The 20,006-nt window shown below is 36.7% G+C and overlaps 1 protein-coding gene across 6 annotated transcripts in view; it reads right to left on the bottom strand.

Annotated features, from left to right (window-relative positions):
• KCNK2 (potassium two pore domain channel subfamily K member 2) overlaps window positions 1-20,006 on the bottom strand; it is a 210,043-nt gene that overhangs the window by 88,356 nt on the left and 101,681 nt on the right. For all 6 annotated transcript variants that reach the window (XM_070590965.1, XM_070590964.1, XM_070590966.1 and 3 more), the window contains one exon: window positions 4,630-4,747. In XM_070590965.1, the coding sequence (XP_070447066.1) occupies window positions 4,630-4,747 (118 nt within the window). The remainder of the gene's footprint in view (window positions 1-4,629; window positions 4,748-20,006) is intronic.

Below are 20,006 nucleotides of genomic sequence, written 5' to 3' on the forward strand. Positions count from 1 at the left end.
CTCTGCAACATGGCTTCATCTGTATTCCTTGAACATGCCACAATTGCTGTGCCCTTTGTCTGAACTCATCTTTGCACTCTTCTTTACCTAGCTGATTTCTGCTCATCCTTCAGGTTTCAGCTTAAATGTCACCTGCTCAGAAAGCTTTTGAATCAGTCTTCTTTAGAACACCTCCCACTCCCTGCTCTGGCTCCACTGTCTACTCTGTTATTGCACATGAACTTCCTTTGTAGCATTTATTGCTGTGGATAATGGTCTTGTTTTTTAACGTGCTGATTGTTTGTCTCTTCGGTCTCACTGTGAGCTCCAGGAGGGAGCCATCTGAATTAAAGAATAAACAAACAAAAATTGAGGGGAGAGAAACTATTAAAACAAAGCTTCCTAATATAACACAACATATAAAATCTTGGCCATTTTTTAACTCCTTTCTCTTCACAGGATCGACTATCACTGTCTATGAATTGCAAGCCTGCTGCCTAAATATTAATTTCAATATTCAAAATTTTGACCCCTCTCTCTTCATTGTATTAGCAACCAAGGCCTATTGATTCTTGCATCTAATTATTTGAACATTTTGTCTTACTCTCATCTTTCAACACCATCTCCAACCATCCCAGTCAATACCCTCATCCCCCTTCCATGGGTCACTGAAATGGCTCCTAATTTCTCTCTCAGCTGTCAGTCTCCATAGATCCTCTTCCTGACAGATGCATCTTCTCAGATCACTTTTAACTTGTCACCTCACTTTCCAAAAACATCCATGCTGTATCTCATTATAGCAGGTCTAAAATTCTCAAAAATCAAATTATTTTGAACCATACTCTGGCCATCTGCATCAGTCAATAATATTTCCCACTATTCCTTTAAACAATTCCTCTGGTCTACTCAAACACTTCCTTTTCTATCCTCGAAAAGAATCAAGTTCATTCCCCTCTTCGTATTTTTGCTTAGCCATGTCACAGACTCGGAGGCTTTTTCCCCTCCATCAATCTAAACCAAAACATCTTCTTCAAAGCATATTTCAAATCCAACTTCTCTAATGAAGACTTTGCTTCCAGGTCCAGCCCACATGTTCTTTCCTTTTTCCCATTTCTTATAGCACTTAAACCGTTGTTCCACATAACATTCGATTACACAAGACTTATTTCTGTTATTCTTCAGTGATTTCATATGTGTAAATTTCATCTCCCAAATTGGATTGCAAGCAGGGACTGTGTCCCTCACACTCCCGGCAGTCTCAGAAGCAGCAGTGACTCACCAAGAGCTACTTACATTGACTTCCCGATTGACGTAGTCCTAAGGATGAATCCATTCAACTACAAATCACAGTTCTAGATAACTTGCAATTCCCAAACAGAATATACTTTCTCTTACCCCTAATCTTTCCCATATGAACTCCCAATGCCTAGAATGTTCCCTGTCCACCTTTATTCACCTAGAAAATTCCTAATTCTCTTTCTAGTCTCAACCAGGACACCATTTACTAAGGAAAGGGAAGTATCCCTTGCCCTTTCCTTACCCACGCCCCCCCACCCCAATATCTATGTAAAGTGTCGTTCCTATACATTCCCATTAAATTCTCTTAACCCATAGTACCTGGCACACTATATTGTAAATGATTATTTGCCCATTGGCCTGCCTGACTGGTCTGTATGCAAATTAGGCTCAAGTAATTTATCTTTTATCTTTACAGTAGCAGAGTGATGGTGTTTTATTATTTGTTGAATAAATAAATGAACAAGCAAGCAAACAAGCTGGTAATGAAATCTGTTGAAAAAGCTAACAATTTAGCATAAGAGGTATCAATTGAGTGTTATGTAATTTCCAATAATCCACAGTCCATACCATTTAGAATGGCTATTTGTTTTTAATTCCAAAAATAATTATTAAGCATCCACTATGTGTCAGGCATTGAGGATACAGAAAAGATTCAAACACACAAAAATCCCTAAACCCAAAGAACTTGCCTCTTACTAGGTGAGACAGGCAATGGATTATGGTTTTTGCTCTAACCAAGCTGGAAATCACAGAAGAATTCTGAGCAGAAGGTTTCCTTCTGCAACGATGCTGATGTTGAGATGATGCTGACTTGGACCAAAATGGTAGCAGTTTGAATGGTAAGCAGTAGTTAAATTATGGATCTACTTTAAAGGAAGAGCCAACAGAATTGACGGATGGACTGGAAGTGAGGTAGGAGAGAAAGAGAATAGTCAAGAATGGATTTTAGTCTGCCAACCGTGGCATGGAATTTGTGAAGGGTTTGGAAGGGTATGATTTTGGAAACAATGAGTAGACATATGAAGAGATTCTCTAAAATTAGGCCTTAAATTTTAATATTCTACTTTGTATAATTGAACTTCCCTTGGGCATATTTCCAATGAATAGTGAAGGGCCCTTTGTCTTCTTAGACAAATTGATAACACTGAATAAAAAAATCTTGGACCACTGCAGCCAATACAGCTCCATGAAGCACTGCCTGTACCAGGCACCCTATATAAGTCACTGCAATTTATTCTCCCAAACTGCCTCAAGTTCTATTTTTAAATGACTAAATGCAATGCAGCTAGTGCTAGAGGTTACAATTTCTATAATTGCTAAAAGTCAGTTCAAAGCTCACACAATTATTATCATTAGCAATATTAATAATTGTACTTTGAATTTTATTGAATTATGATTTGGAGGTCAAGTAGACACTTACGAAAGAGGCCAAAATTTTTACCCTGGCCTAGATGATAATCTAGTTCAAAGTCAGAAGAGATGGCCTTGACCTGGGAGAAAAAGACCATGGAGTAAATGTGGGTAACCTAGAATGACTTAATCCACCTAAGACTAACACTTGAGATAGAACAGTAGGAGATTTGGGCTGTCAGTCAGCTCCCTAAACAACCTAAATAATCAGCTACTGTGCTTAATGGCTATAATTTGGGGTAAGGCTGGTAATAATGGTTTATTTTTTTTTCATGTGTTGAAGTATATGTCTGCAAAACTTACTGAATTTGGGATTCAAAAAATGAGACTGTTTATAAACATACGATGCAACAGCAAGTCTGCATAATAACTAAGTCTCTTGCAGAATAATTTAGCGGTGGTCATGATGAGTTATAACTTGGACTTTTGAGTTTTCATTGGGCAGAAACTAACCATTCTCACTCAGTCTGTGAGCTTTTTTTTCCTTCCAGACTCTAAGTAGTTTACACAATAAACAGTTATTTCCATAGTAGAAATGGCCAAGATGTCTAAGCACCAAAGTTAACCTGTTATTATGGTTAGAAATCAAGGTTACCATTCTTCCAGATTTTCACAGCCACACAACTTTTGACCTAGCTGATGGAAATGTAAGAGTAAATATAGTTCCCTGACCTCTTAACAAAGGCAAAAATCAACTTGCTAAGGTATTTATTTCACTGGCAAGTGATCCAGCACAAAGAGGCATTACAGCGGATTCACATAATGACAGGACACTACAAATTCCTCTCAAAGGGAAATTTTAAGTGAGAGTTCATCCATAAACTGACCACGTTCTCTTATTTAGGACTTTGATATAAAGTACTGATTTAAAAACCTTATATTCTTCATAATTTATTAACGACATCAAAGAATAAAACTAAAACTTTTAAATCTTAATTCACACCCCATAATCAGAGATCAGGCCCATGAGAGGAAATCTCATCACAAACATAGGTGGAAGGGAAGAATTCCCTTTTGCACTCCACCATGTATTTTCTCCCACCTGAAATTCCTTCATAACTATAATGAGACAATTTCCTTCCCTATCTTGAAAATTACGCTGCAAACCCACCTCTACAGTAAGACAGCTGTAACCCTTCTGAATCCTCACAGCCCGGCAAGCGTGGCTTTCACTATGGGGTCTGTATTTACATCCTCGGGATAGTTCCTGAGCACTGAATAACTACCAGCAGAGACGTCATCACGTGTACCCATTCCGCTGCCTAGACGGTGCTCAGTGTGAGGACAGTCAAGCCCCCAAAAAAGACCATGTTCCACTATGTAACTCTTTTTAACATTACAACAAACGTGATTAAAAGGCAAAATAGCAAAGGCTTAAACTTTAATTCTTTTTGTAATCCTCACATTTCAGTGTTAATTTTTATACATTTTTACTATTGGAAAAACAACGTGTGAAAGCAGCAACCCTGGAGTAATCATAAGAGACAAGCATACAAGAACGAGAACAACCTGGTATACGGTAGAGTTGAAATTTACAAATTGAAAAAGGTGATAGCGAATGAGAACTTCATGAAAAGAATGCCAAAATTGTACACAAATCCTTTCTTTCTACACTAAAGAATCAAAGACGAGGAAAAACTTAAAACTACTTGCCCCCCAAAAATCATCATTTCAAGCCAGTTCTTGACACTTCTATCCATTAGTCAAAAGACTCAATGCACTGCTCTTGAGTTTCACACGTATTAAACTTAACTCAGTATTCTGAAACAATAACGAATTCATTTCCATCCTTCCTTTGTTCAAACCTTTAAAAGTCAACTTACTGAAAGCTGGTTGTCTAACTTAAGTGGAACATTTTGATCAACCGTAAAAAGTAAATTCAAACAAATGAATTTTAGCTTACAAACTGTACCAAAATAAACGAAATAAGTTGTCTCCTACCTATGGTTGTAATAACAGTGCCAGCAAAGAAGAAGGAACTTCCCAAATCCCAGTGACTGATTTGATTGGAGGTGTTTCCTAAAGGGATAATTCCCGCATTTACTGCTGCCACTATTTGCTGCAAGTTTAAAAAGAAATTCATCAGTACACAGGAATCACATGGAGGCATCAAACAGCATTTATCCCACCCCGATGACTAATTAGACAAAGAGAATCAATTCTAAGGTTTGCTCTTCCATTTAAAGTGTACAATATAGGTTAAAACTTCATACTAAAAAATTTAACAACGGTTCAATTATAAGAAAGTTATTTGATATCAAGTGAATGGATCGGCATGAAGCTTAGCATATTGTACCAATATGCATTCCTATCATCACCATTAGCATATTTAATGACTTACTTGAATTAACAACTAAATATAGCAATGTTCTTTAGTAAGCACCACAGAGTAAAAATATCAAGATTGCAAACTACAATTCAATTAATATATAATAGCTTCATCAAAAACACAAGTATTTCCAAAGTGCTAATCATTTCAAATGTGAAACGTGCATCTAACCCTGGGGGAGATGTAACAGTAGAGAGTATATATCAATATATGTAACAGTAACAGTGTAGAGTAACAGTAGAGAGTTGTAACAGTAGAGAGTATATATCAGTAAGGTCCAAAAAACAGGCTAAGATGAGAAGAAAAGGCAACAGCAATTCACCATCACACTTAAGCCAGTCCATTTATACCTACATTCTTAGAATCTCATCTGATTTTTATAAATTCTATGACAAAGACCTGTAGATGACAGTCAACGACATTCATATAGGGACACTAGAATCTGGCTGCTACCATGAGTAGTACTGAGGGACAGACAGAAAGATGACATTTTAAATCCTTTGTCAATCATCAGATGTTTGGGAGGAGATGGGGAGGTCCAGAAGCCCCAACATGGAAGAGAATATGTTAGGAGAAAATGTGCAGTAAAAGAGAAACACACAGATTGTAGGAAAAGATGTTTCTGTTGGGAAAATAGTTTTAGAAATCTTTATCACTTAATTTTCAGATTTTACAATTGGAAGGAACTTCACCTGATAGGCAAGAAAATTAAAGACCAAGAGAGGTAAAGTGATTTGCTTAAGGTTATATAGTTTACTGGCAAATGGACACAAACTACCCTGTGAAAATGAAGGCACCATCCAAGGAGGTGACTGTCAGATGGAAAAGAGCAGGTAATCCACAGCAGAAACGCAATATAAAATCTCTTTTGTCTGATTTGTTTTTATCCATAAATTAAAACTTCAATAATTGTGTGTAAAGTTAATTGGATTGTAATGCTTCTACTGACTTTAACAATGATATTATGTTCACTGTAAAAAAAAATTAGGGAAATACAGAAAGGCATAAAGAGAATAATAAAAATTATTCATAATTTCAGAATCCAGAGATAACTACTGTTAATGTCATAAGGTATCTGCCCCTGGTATTTTGCTATACTTTTACATAGTTGGATTTATGAAGCATATGAAGTGTATTCTCTATTTGTACTTAGTATTATTCTATATGCAGTTTTTTCCTGTCCTTACCATATTCGCTTAATCATTGCCTCATATGTAGACATGCATGCTGTTCTAAAGTCTAATTATAAAAAGTGCTGCTGTGAACATATTTGTGTATAAATATTTTTTCATTTCTGAATATTCCTCAGGAGAGATTACTAGAAATAAATTTGCCACATTAAAGATTATGAATATTTTAAAGCACTTGATGTATAGGAGCAAGCAGTTATCCAAGAAGGTTGTTACAATTTACAGTTGCCCCCCAACAATTTACACATGCTTAGCAATACTGTTACCTCCAATATTAGTATTTTATCTTTACTGAGCTGACAAGAATTTTTTACACTTATATCTCCTTGATTGTGCGTGAAGTTGAACACTAATGCTTCTTTTATCATATACTAAATGCACACACATACACACACACACACATATAGGTACAGCATGCAGTAGAGCTAGTTTTGAGAGAACTGATTCTCTTTATCTGATTGTCTATTGTAAACTTAATATCAGATAAGGCAGTTCTCTCTGACTATCCTTCTTTTAAAAATATTTTTTTGCAGTTACTAATCTATTACTCTCTTTTTTTTTCCCCCTGAGGAAGATTAGCCACGTGCTAACATCTGTGTCAATCTGCCTCTATTTTATATATGGGCTGCCACCACAGCATGGCTGACAAGTAGTGTAGGTCTGCACCTGAGATACAAACCCACAAACCCGGGCTGTTGAAGTGGAGTGCGCCAAACTTAACCACTATGCCACAGGGCCAGCCCCACTAAACTACTATTCTTGCATAAGCTTTAGAATCATTTAGACAAATTTTAAAGAAATTTTCATTTCCAAAAGTCTAACATATTTTCTTTTTTGAGATATATGTGAAATCTATAAATTAAATAAGGAAAATGAACACATTATAATAGTGAAACTTCCCATCAAAGAGCACGCTATGACTCTCCATTTACTGAGTCCCCTTTAATATCCTGAAATAGAGTATTTTTATATACCTCAATAGGTCTGTAAGGATATTCTTGTGTATTTTACTTTTTTCCATTTTAAATTATAACTGGTTATTGCTGTTGCACACACAAATATATATTGTCCATTCTCTGCACCAGCAATTCTCAAATTTTTTATCTCAAAACCACTTTACAGTCTCAAAAGTTATTGAGGACATCAAGGAGCTTTTGTACGTGTGAGTTACAACCATTGATATTTACTACATTTGTTCAAATGTCTAATTTGCAAAATGTTTGGATTAATTCATTTAAAAATAACAATAATTCTATTCTGTGTTAACATAAGTAACCTACTTTTATGAAAATTAATTATGTTTTCCAAAACAAACAAATATTTAGTGAGAAGGGAAGCACTGTTTCACAATTCTACAAATCTCTTAAATGTCTGGCTTAATAGGAAACAGTTACATTCTAATAAATGCTTCCACATTCATTCTGTTGGGAGAGTGCATCACACAGCCTCTGGAAAACAATGAACACTCATGAGACAATGAGAGCAGAAAAGGCAAAACATCTTAGTACTACTAAGAAAATAGCATTGACCTCATCAAACCTCTGAGAGAGTCTTGGGACCACATCTTAGGATCACAACCACTGCTCTATACTGAGCTCTTACCATTCCTTTTGTTTTGTTTGAGTTTATTTTCTACCTGTAAAACCAAAGTAAGCAAGTTCATAGCTTACAAATAATGACATCGTATCTCTGCATCTTTCAAAAGCCATGTTCTGTTATTTTTCATCTCTTATTAGATTGGCCAGTATTTCCAGAGCAATGGTAAGTAAAAATAATGAGAGCAGACTTCTTTGTTTTTTGTTACATAAAATCCTCAGTGGTTTTAGTGTTTTGTGGTTAAATATATCGACTGTTGGCAAGAAAATGGTATCTTACTAAACAATGATGAAAGCAAGCAAATAAAAAGGACAGATAAAACTCAAAAAACTAAAAATGCCTTTGGAAAATATTTTAAGGTACCAATAAACAAACCAGAGATGTACACAAAAAGGTAAGCACAGGCTCACTGATCTCTAGCTTTGTAACTCTCAGGAAAAACTAATGCTCTCAGCAAAAATAAAGGAGAGAGTGGATTTAGACAGATTATAATTCCATCCAAAGTCTATTTTTATATTTTACAGACATTTCTTCAAATGTCCGTTTATTCAAAAAATATTTATCAACTGTTTATGGTGCCAGGCAGTGGGTAACAAACGGAGAAGTAAAATCATGGGTCATAAAGCTAAAGAGAAGGCACATCTTTAGACTCCAGCCTATTAAGTAAAATTAATTATTTTACTGACTAGAAGCAAGCTAACTGATTTAATATAGCCTTCCAAGCCAGCATCATCACTTTAGCCTATTCTTTTGCTTGTCAGTGATGAGGTACAATGTTACCCAGACACTTGGGTAAGGTCCACAAATTACTTAAACGCAAAAAGAAAAAAAAGCAAATATAGACTTATAATCAGAAACAGCAATGTCTGGCAATGTGTGGGTTGTAAATAGCTATCACAGAGCTGTGGTTATTGCAACAGAGGCTTCAGATGGAACTAGGAGTATGTCAAACCACTATGAGAATGAGTCTACCATGAGGGCCTTTCTCTAGAGTATTCCTGTAAATTTATTTTATATTTTTGTACAAGGTCTCTTGGTCAACATCTACAGGAAATTGGATGCCCTTAGCAAATGCACTGACATAGATCTGAGAGTCTTTGCAATTTCAACATCAATTCAGGCCATGAGAGCACTTAACAAACGCCTTCGTGAGAGCTGTTTCTGTAAGTGCCACATTATGTGTCTAAAGTAACAATCACTTCATAAATAATAAAAATCCACTTTTCCATTGAAGGCAACTTTTCTGGAACATCAAATCATACTGATGACTTATGAATAAGTTGAATTGCTTAGGTTAGGGTAAAGAGAATGTGAGATCTTATGCATTTAATCCTAAAATACGATTACCTGAAGTATTGCTTAAGGAAGGGACTCCAAACCTAAAATCTACAACAGAAATAGCATAAGATAATTTTGATTGGATTCACAGTCAATTTTGCCCATCAGTTTATAGACAAACACATAATGTACATTATTAAGTAAAGAAAGTTGAATACATGCTTCTAGTCAAGAGTATGGGCTTAAACTTAAGAAATAGAGCTCTGGGCCAGCCCCGGTGGCCTAGTGGTTAAGTTCAGCACACTCCACTTCAGCAGCCCAGCTTCAGTTCCTGGCTGCAGACCTACACCACTCTGTTAGCAGCTGTGCTGTGCTGGCAGCCCACATACTAAAAACAAAAAATAGAGGAAGATTGGCACAGATGTTAGCTCAGGGAAAATCTTCTTCAGCAAAAAAAAGAAAGAAAGAAATAGAGTTCTAAGAGGCTTATACTCTTAGAGATGATAAAGGTAATTACCTATAAATGTAATTATGAAAAATTTTAGTTTCCATGACAATGATGGCTTTATAATCAAAGTTCACTGAGTTCTACTGTGAATTTGCACATTCTTGAATTGTCAGAAATTGACGTTTCAATGTCATCTGGCATTTTGGAACTATATGCAGCTTTAACACCAAACATTGCTAAGACACACTTATCTGTAATCATATGGGACTAGCACAGCCTTGGAATTCAACTGACAATCATGAAAATGTTCCCATGAGTCCAATCCCCAGGAACAGCTTTTTCCACATGTTATAAAGAAATTGACTAGCTATTTTTTCGTTGAAGGAAAAGATATTGGAAATTAAACCCCAGGGAAGGCTTGAAGAATGTATTGTTTTCAGAGGAGGTTATATTATGGATCTTAAAATACAAGCGACACCAGAAGTTCTGATTTCACTTTTTTTTTCCTTTAATCTGATGCTCAGATGCTTGTGTTCATCAAAACAATACAGAATGTTCTGAATGCTTTCCACAAATTCCTTTACTGTTAATATCATAATCAGGATTTCATTAAAATATGCTATTATACCTATAATCCTAAAGTAGAGTCACATTAATAATCTGAAATTTTTAAGTGATATAAAAACTCTGAACTGCAGGTACAAGGTATTCACAACTAATGAGGTTACACCAGTGATGTATGTACAGCTGCTTCAGTGACAACTTTTAACTGGATATTTAAGATTATTTTTTTCCTTTGAAAAAGAACATTATTCCCAATAAACTGATATAATGGGCAAATCCAGTTATAATTATACTGACATCTGTATAATTCCACCGTTCCTCAAAGAGTAACATAAGTGTCCTCTTGCCAAATTTCCGTAAGGTACAGTTGTATATTTTTGTTTGTCACTATTTCCTTGTGGGGGAACTAGTTTCATCCTGAGTGGAGGCTAGTCTTCAGGGAAGGAATCAAATCACACATTCACAACACTGCCTTTGATCACTTCAACGATGTAAGCAAGATTATCTTGAAAGACTTGAAGAATGCATAATGAGGAGAGCAAAATAATAAATGATGCTCTCATTGCCAAAGGACTTTGTGAGAAGATATAATAGTAGGTATCATTACTATTTATTGTTACACCACAAAAATGATCACATCCATCAATAATATGCAGTCATGTGTGAGTACTATTGCCAAAGGCTGCAAGATCCTTACACATCTCATTCTTAACCTCTGGCTGTGTGTCAACACTATGATCACTCAATGCCAGATAATGTGAACTGTTGTAAAGGTCCTGATAATAAAACCAGAGAGTCTCTCACGGTGGCCTTTCCTCTTACAAGGCAGGAAATTACATATATTACTGTTGGAGCCTAGGCAACCTCAACGGGCATGTTTGAATCAATGAGGAGTCACATTTGCTCATCCATTTCCTAAGTATTTTCTGAACTTTATTAGCCATATCTGTCTGAAATATTATTTATAAACATCATCTGCATGACAAGCTTCTCCTCTATGTCAGTGGGACATGTAGCAGTCTTAATTACTCAGGCTGCTTCTTTGGGCCATTACACATATCAAATTAGGTTCCGCCAAGAAACGGCACTACAGGGCTTTATTGCAAACTTATATACAAAACCACCCCATGGCACACCTTTTGTACCATCGGGAAAACCAGAAACCAAATCCACCTTCTTCAACTTTTTATCCTTTCATGGTATTCTAGCAACTAAAGTAATGCTGTTGGCTCCTTGAACGAGATAATACTTCTGTCAGAGTACCACTTGGGACTGTTCATAATCTGCCAAGGGAGCAAACGACTTCTGGAAAACCACACTGTATTAGCATATTGCTCCACAAGAATATTCCAGAAGCAGCACTCAACTAATGATAATACTAGTTTGAACCATATGAAATTGTCAATATCCAAGTATTTTTTGGTCTACAAAATGACAATTTCATAGTCGCATCCAAAACACTGATACTTACATTTGATAAACATGTGTAATAACATGCTAAATTTCATTGCACTGTGATATTTATTAGCGCAGTATTAAAACTAATTCCCATAAGGAGGAAACTGTTAATAACAAATCAGTCTATGATGGTCTTGCTTACAATTCTACTGTGAAGGATGTATATTTGTTAGTTTAAGTTAAACTCTATATGGCTGAGAATGCTATTCTGGGAAAAAATGGACTGACTGTTGAATCATTATTGGAAATTCACATTGTGTCCAACTTTTATATATATCCAAGAAATCAAGGGATATTGTTTATATTTAAGATGACTACATTTAGTAGAAGTATATTTATATATTCATCATTTGATATCAAATTATTCCACACTAATACACATTCTAGTCTCCAGTCTGATAAATGAACTTGACATGTATTACACATAACTTAGTTTTTCAGCTATTCTATAGCTATATGGAGATGGCACTTGTTTTGTTTTTTTGTCTAGGAAAAAGAGAGGCATCTATATAAATTCAAAAAAGAAAAAGAAATCCGAAAATTACATCCCACAATTAAATGAACTTTTTAAGTATTGACAAAGGTTAGACTTTCTAAATCTAACATCAATAATCTTTTTCTTTTTAGATAGTATGTTTCTGACTTCATGTGGACAAAAAAGATGAAGAAGTACATTTGCATATTTTATACAGAACACAGATCATTAAATCATTCTATATTTAGAATCTGGTAAAGAAGAATGTTTTTAAAGTTCTCCCAGAGTGCATCTTTTAAGTGAGAAAGGTAATAGGCAATCATGTTTTCAATCTTTTGTTTTTGTTGGAAACAGTTCGAATCAAAACACATTTCGTGTTTTCTTAAAACGGCTTTCAAATCCTGGAATGTGTTTCCAAGCAATGCACGACCTAAGTTCAACCACATATTAATTAGAAACTTCTTATAAAGAAGCATCCTCTTTTAAAAAGACAAAATCTTAATTCTTATAATTTAAAAAGACAGTATTTCCTACAGGAAGCAGTTTCCACACCCCAGACTTTAGAGAGCACCTCTAAAAGTAAACACCTCACTTACCTTCTCATGTCTTTCCTTCTATTTAGGGATTATGCAACTGCATGTCAAAGCTATTTTTATACAGACTGATGAAGTGTGCAGCTTTTTTCTTGCTCTTTTGAAAGTGTAAATTTATTTCCTATTAGTAGAAATGAAAGCTTAAAACCCAAAGCAGGGAACAACAGAGAGTTGGATGTGGATGTCATCAACAGGCCCAAAGCAAGAGGCAAGCTGCTGGATATTAGGGTCATCTCCCCTGGTTATAACCACTTTGGAAGATTTTGTGTGTGTATGTGAGGAAGATTGGCCACAAGCTAACTTCTCTTGCTAATCTTCCTCTTTTTGCTTGAGGAAGATTGTCCCTGAGCTAACATCTGTGCCAGTCTTCCTCTATTTTGTATGTGGGATGCTGCCACGGCATGGCTGAGGAGTGGAGTAAGTCTGCACCCGGGATCCAAACCAGCAAACTCTGGGCCACCAAAGCGGAACACACGAACTTAACCACTATGCCACCAGGCCAGCCCTTGGAAGGTTTTTTTAATCACAAAAGTAATATGCATATTATTGGACATTTGGAAAAATAAGAATAAAAAAATCACAGTCCCTAAAATAGTTTTTTGCAACATGCATATATTCAACTTTTGGTTAACAGTTATAATCATTAAATCTGCTTTCAGCTACTTTCATAACATAAGCATGTTCCAAACATTTTGAAGTCATCAATATCTCACTTCATAAGTTATCAATATCTCACTGAGTAGCTACACATAAAACAGTTTACATAACCATTCCTCTATCATTGAATGAATTTGTATAATGGTATCCAAATTCAAGTGACTATTTTCAAAGTTGCTAGAGAGATGATTTATATATCAGACAAGGGCTGAACCTGAAACACTGCAATTCTGTTACTCTTTGAGACCTGTGCAAAATGACACTGTGGTATAGAAAGGATAAAACATGGTCAAGACCCTGGGATCCTTGCATCTCCGAAGGAGCCAGAAACATACATATGAAGCAAGCATACTGAATTTCCCCAACTGTGCATTTTTCCATGAATTTTACTAGATTTCATATTATTGTATGGTATATTAATATTCTATCAGAAAATTCACCTCTATCCTTCTGGCCCCCTTCCACCTTATCTCAGCAGGGGAAGGAAGATTAATAAGGAAAAGGAAAATATGGAGAGAGAAGAAGGTAGAATGAGAAGTCAGAAAGAAACAAAAGGACAAGTAGAGGGGAAAAGGTAAAGGTTGTATAGATAACAAAGAAGAGAATGTTCTAAAAGAGTAAGATAGGAACTTAACACAAGTTATACTCACTCTATCTAGGAAGGTCTTTTAAAAGAGCTTGTCCTTAAAATAGGATTTGAGTAGGCAGAAGACTGAGATCAAGGAGATACAGCAAGCAAGACAATATTTTTATACCATTTTGCCTAAGGCATACCACACTAACCAACATTTATTCATGCACTGTTTTTAAGGCCTGAAGTTCTAAACTGATGAGAAAAAAATAGTCCAAAATGGAACAAAGGGAGTTTCACTCTGTCAATTACGTGCATCCACAGAATTCCCAAATTTGGAGATTCTCTTGGCTTTTTTCAGTAGAATGTCCCTGATCTCTACTCATTTGATTTTCCAATACACTTAAGCCTGTATTTCCATAACACATACAAGTTTAAACAAAAAAGTCTTTATACCTATATAAACACAATCACAGGGGGAAACGTTAGGGAAATTTATCAAGTTTCCACAGAAAGGCAATCTTTTTCTTTTAGTTATAGGTTTTAAAAACAAATAAACTTTTTCCTGCCCTTCCTGAATATGACTAAAAGATCATAAGGATCGAAAATCTGAGACTCTGTACATGCACGCACAAATGACAAAGTGACCAGTTAACCCAATTTGTATTTGAATAAATCAAACTTCCCACAACCCAAATCAGTCATCAGTTAAGGCAAAATATCACAACACTAACTCATTCCAATAATATTCTGATAGTTGCTCTATTTCAGGCCTCATAAAATTTCTGTATTTCTCACTTCAACTGAGTTGACTCATTGCCATTAATAAGCAATTTCTGTGCTTTCAGGTTCCAGGTAAAATTTCCTAATACACTGCAGACTAAGTTTCCTAATGACATACTAACATTATGCAGAGAAAAGGAAGTCTTGCAAAACTGCATAATATGTTTATATTTCTTGGCTCAATGTCACAAAATCAAGACAGCAAAAATAGGACATGAATAACTTCACAAAATGTAGTGATTCATACTTATCCTGTCTTAGCTTCTTAGCTTTTCTCCAAGTTTCCCCTGTCTTTCTCAATTACACACCCATTCACTCACCAGTTATAGCAAATATTGAATTGGTTGAAATGCATTTTGTTGAAAACAGGTCCCTGATAGAATTTCTTATACCTTTTCAAGCCAACTGGAGTGTCAGAGCGATCCCTGACACCTGTCCAATAGTTACTGCACAAAAATGCAATTAAACCCTTCTCTCAGGCACTTCTCAGACTGACTTAAGAGTGTCACGCTACAGCCATCAGCACTGGAAACAAGCCTGACATCTTTCCTCATGTTTTCTACATTAATCATTCACATGTGCTGTACTCTTCATCTTCATTCACACAAAGACACCAGTCCCAGGAGCATTTCAGAGCACAGCAATCTAAGAAAGGTAAGATGCCCCAAAATCCACATAATCAGTATGAGACTGGAGGGTCCTCTCTGCTCAGAAGCCTAGAATAAGAAGATGCCACCGCCAGGGCAGCCTTGAGTAAAGGATGGGTCTAATGCTTGGAAAGCTATCAGCTGGGCCAAACATCCTTAGTGACCTTCACTTCTCCTGCTCTCAAAACTCCCTCAAACCAAGGAAGTGTTCGGGCTGGTGGAACAAGCGGCATACGTTGAAACTGGGTGGGGACAGAGAGAAATGAAAAGTCACAGCAAAGCAACATGCACTCTCTTGAGAGTCTAGAGGAGGCATGGAGGGAGAAGAGGGTTGGCATCAGGAGATTACCAAATGCACTTGGACCTCTCTCACTTTTTCATTTTTAATCACCTGCTGTGCATCTATTGGGTGTCCTCTAGACAGCAACCCGCCCTTGAGTAACTATCTGGCACCAGCAGTGCAAGACCCAAGGTGCTGCGGCATCTCACTAAAACAACCCTCTGACCATTATCGACATGGAATCACTTAATAGGAATCAGATAAATTTTATTTATCTTCCACAAAAGCTGAGGCATAGAAAGCCTAAATGGACCACTAGGTCAAAATAAGTAAAAACAATAATAAAATAATCCGGCAAACCAGCCTCAGGTCTTGGTGTTATAGTTTAGCTGTATTACAGCTTTGGTTGTCTAGCTTCGGACATCATTTACAATATTATTTCTATATGAAAACACTTTGCAAGTTCCAAACAATAAATACAGTTATAAATGAATTTTTTAAAAAAGAATCCATTCATAAGCTTGAAGCTGGATGAACATCTTGTTTATTTTATCCACATATAACGTATCCCAGATGCTCATCAGGCATTGTCTTATATGTTTGTGTCACATACGGCCCATAAATCTAGTGTAATGCTAACTGCTCAAGAATTATTTGTGGCGTATTTTGTACTTACTGATTTCTAAGTTCACATAAAATCACTATCATAAACTGATAGAATAGAGTCCTAATTGCATATTATTGGTCACGGTAAAGAGAGTAAGACTTTGCAATACCATTTGACACAACGAATCTCTCCCATCTTGCAACATGTCTTCACTTGGCTCATGGAACACCACACTCTCTAGCTTTCCTCCAATGTCCCTGACTGCTGTCTCATTCCCCTCATCTCTGAGCCCATGGTTCTGTTCTCCCTCCAGCCACACTCCCAGGTGATTTCATTTAAACTCAAGGCTTTAAGTATCACCAATAGGCTTATAACTCCCAAGCGTCTTCTTCATCCCGCACCGCTCCCTTGCTTGGATGTCTGAACAGCAACTCAAACCAATCATCAGCCAACTGACCTCCTGAGCTGAAACCAGCTCCACCTGAGTTTTTCCCATCTCATTAATTGGCAACTTTATTTTTCCAGTTCTTCAGGCCCAAAACTTACAAATCATCCTTGACTTCTTTCACACCTCACGTCAAATCCTGCTAGCTTTACTTTCGAAATATCCTATTTGACCACATCTCATCACATCCTTGGTGTCTGTTCTCATCCAGGCCACCACCATCTCTCTCCTGGGTCCTTGGAATGGATTCCCAACCTTGTCCACCCTCACTCTATTCCTCACAGGGCAACCACGATAATTCCTTTAAGTTATGGGTCAGATCATGTCCCTGCTCTGCTCAAAGTCCTTTCGTGGTCCTGCAACTCACTTCAAGTAAAATCCAAGATCCCTTATGCTTATTTACAAGGCCCTATGGCCCTACAGTATCTGGGCCCCTGTTGTTTCTCTAGTATTTTTTCATATAAATTCCCCCTTCATTCACCCCTTCTAACCAGGTGGCCTCCCTGCCAAGAATGTGCCTGCCTCTGGACCTTTACACTCGGTCTCCTCTCTACCTGAAATGCCTTCCCCAGTTATTCACATGTCTGTGCATAGCTGACCACTTATTGTTTTTTCAGATCAAGGCTAAAATATCTGAATTCCTTGATCTGCCAATTTAATTAGCACAGGCAGTGACTATCACATAACCAATATTATTTTTTCAAAACACTTAGAATTATTTGAAATTACCTTTTGTGTTTATTAGTTTACTTATTTATTGTTTCTATAATTATAAGAACCTTACATGACTTGCTCATGGCTTTAAAACCCACAGCCTCAAGTGGGGTGACATCAGCAAGATGGTGAAATAGGAAGCTCCAGACCCTCCTCGCCCAATAGAGATACTGCTTCAATGATGCACAGGTCAATTCCCTTAGTGAGAAATCCAGAAACAAGTTAAGAGGCTCCTGAACTCCAAGTGAGTGTGAAAGCAGCCACATGGAAGCTAGTAGGAAAATTCGTGGCACTCATTTGCCATAGTCCACCACAGTTCAGCACAGTGTCATCAGGAGAAATCTCCCAGCCCCCAACTTCCCCCTGGGGAGGGAAACAGTTGGAACGTGCATCTAATGTTCTGGGTTTTGGGGGTGTCATCCAGGGGACTGGTTTCTGTCTTGCCTATCTCAGAGGACTGATGGAACCTGGCACACTGCAGATGCCCAGGGGACGTTAAGAACAAAAGTGAGCTGGACAGCTTGCTTCTGCTCCAGGGGACCCATGGTACAGAAAACAGAGGCTGATACAGCCTGGTGGCCTCTCCCTAACAGAGAAGAGTGCAGCATATGTTCAATACTCTGGCTTTTGGGGGGACTACCCAAAGGACTGGTTTCTGTCTCACCCAAATCAGAGCACTGACAGGATGCAGCATACTCAGCCTTGGGACCACTGAGCAAAAAAGAGACCTAGGAGGTTTGCAGTAGCTGCAGAAAACCTGCAGTACTTCAGACAGACACCAGAAACAGCAAGAGATTACAAGCTCCTGAAAAAAGAAACTGGCAAACCCATCTAATTGGAAACTCACATACACAACTCCAGAGAAGATGAACCCACAGAAAAGGTTTGAGAGGCCCAGAGAATCTCAAGCTGGGCTGACTGGTGAAAGTCTTAGCCTGTACATAGCCAGTTTGTTAAGACTGAGAGAGGTGGCTGTTTTTTCAAATGAACAGACAGAAACACAAAGTTACAAGGCACACAAAGGACCAGGGATGCATGGCTCAATCAAAGAAACAGAATAAATCTCCAGAGGCAAACACTAGAGAAAAAATGGTATACGAATTACCTCAAAGAATTCAAAACCGTAAAGATGCTCAATGAGCTCAGGAAAACAATGCATCAACAAAATGAGATTAACAAAGAGATATAAAATATAAAAAAGAACCAAATAAAAACTTTAGAGCTGAAGAATACGATAACTGTACTGGAATTCAGAGAGATTCAACAGCAGACCTGATCAAGCAGCAGAAAGAATCAGGGAACTCAAAGACAAGACACTTGAAATTATCCAGTCAGAGAAACAAACAAAAAAATGAGTGAAAAACTCCCAAGGCATTTATGGACAACCATCAGGGAGACTAATATACACCCAAGGCCCAAAAGTAGAAGAGAGAAAGAGGCAGAGAGTTTATTGGAAGAAACAATAGCTGAAAACGTCCCAAATCTGGGGAAGAAAATGGACATCCAGATTCAAGAAGCCCAAAAAGGTCCAATTAGGATGAATGTAAAGAAGTCCCACACCAAGATATATATAATCAAATTGTCAAAAGTCAAAGACAAAGAGAATTTTGAAAGCAGCAAGAGAAAATTGACTTGTCACATACAAGGAAAGCCCCATAACACTATAAGCAGATTTCTCGACAGAAAACTTGCAGGGCAGAAAAGAATGGGATGATATAGTCAAAGCGCTGCAAGAAAAAACTGCCAACCAAGTATGCTATATCTGGAAAAACTATCCTTCAAAAATCAAGGATAAACAAGGACTTTATCAGATAAATACAAGCTGATGAAGTTCATCATCATTTGGCCTGTCTTATAAGAAATGCTAAAGGGAGTCCTTCAAGTTCAAACGAAAGGATGCTGGAGAGCAACAAAAAAGCACAGGAATGTGTAAATTTCACTGGTAAAGGTAAATGTGTAGACAAAGACAGAATACTATTGAACTATAATGGTGATGCATAAATCATTTTTAATGCTGATACAGAATTTAAAACAAAAGAATACAAAAAAATAACTATAACCACAAAAATATCTTAATGGAAACAAAATTTAAAAGATGCAATTTGTGACATCAATAACATAAAGGATGTGTGTGAGGAGAAGTAAAAGACTAGAGTTTTGATATGCACTTGAAGTTAAGTTGTTATCAGCTTGACATAGACTGTTATAACTATAAGATGTTTTATATAAGCCTTCCGGAAACCACAAAAAGAAAAACTATAGAAGATATACAAAATAAAAAGAGAAGTAAAAAACATATCATTACCAAAAAATCAGCAAAAACAAAGATGGCAAGAGAGCAAACGAGTGACAAAAAAGCTACAACACAAACAGAAAACAATTAACAAAATAGTAATAGTAAAGTTCTTTCCTATCAGTAATTTACTTTAAATGTAAATGGATTAAACTCCCCAGTCAAAAGATACAAAGTGGATGAATTAATGAACAAAATGAATGAATGAATGAATAAAAAAAAAGATTCAACAACATGCTCTTTACAAGAAACTACTCTATATTTATGGTGATACACAGACTGAAAAGAAAGGATAGAAAAAGATTTTCCATGAAAATGATAACCAAAAGAGAGTAAGGGTGACCATACTTATACCAGACAAAATAGACTTTGTCAGAAACTGTCACAAGA

The sequence above is a fragment of the Equus przewalskii genome, chromosome 23 (assembly GCF_037783145.1).
Source record: "Equus przewalskii isolate Varuska chromosome 23, EquPr2, whole genome shotgun sequence".
Taxonomy (NCBI): domain Eukaryota; kingdom Metazoa; phylum Chordata; class Mammalia; order Perissodactyla; family Equidae; genus Equus; species Equus przewalskii.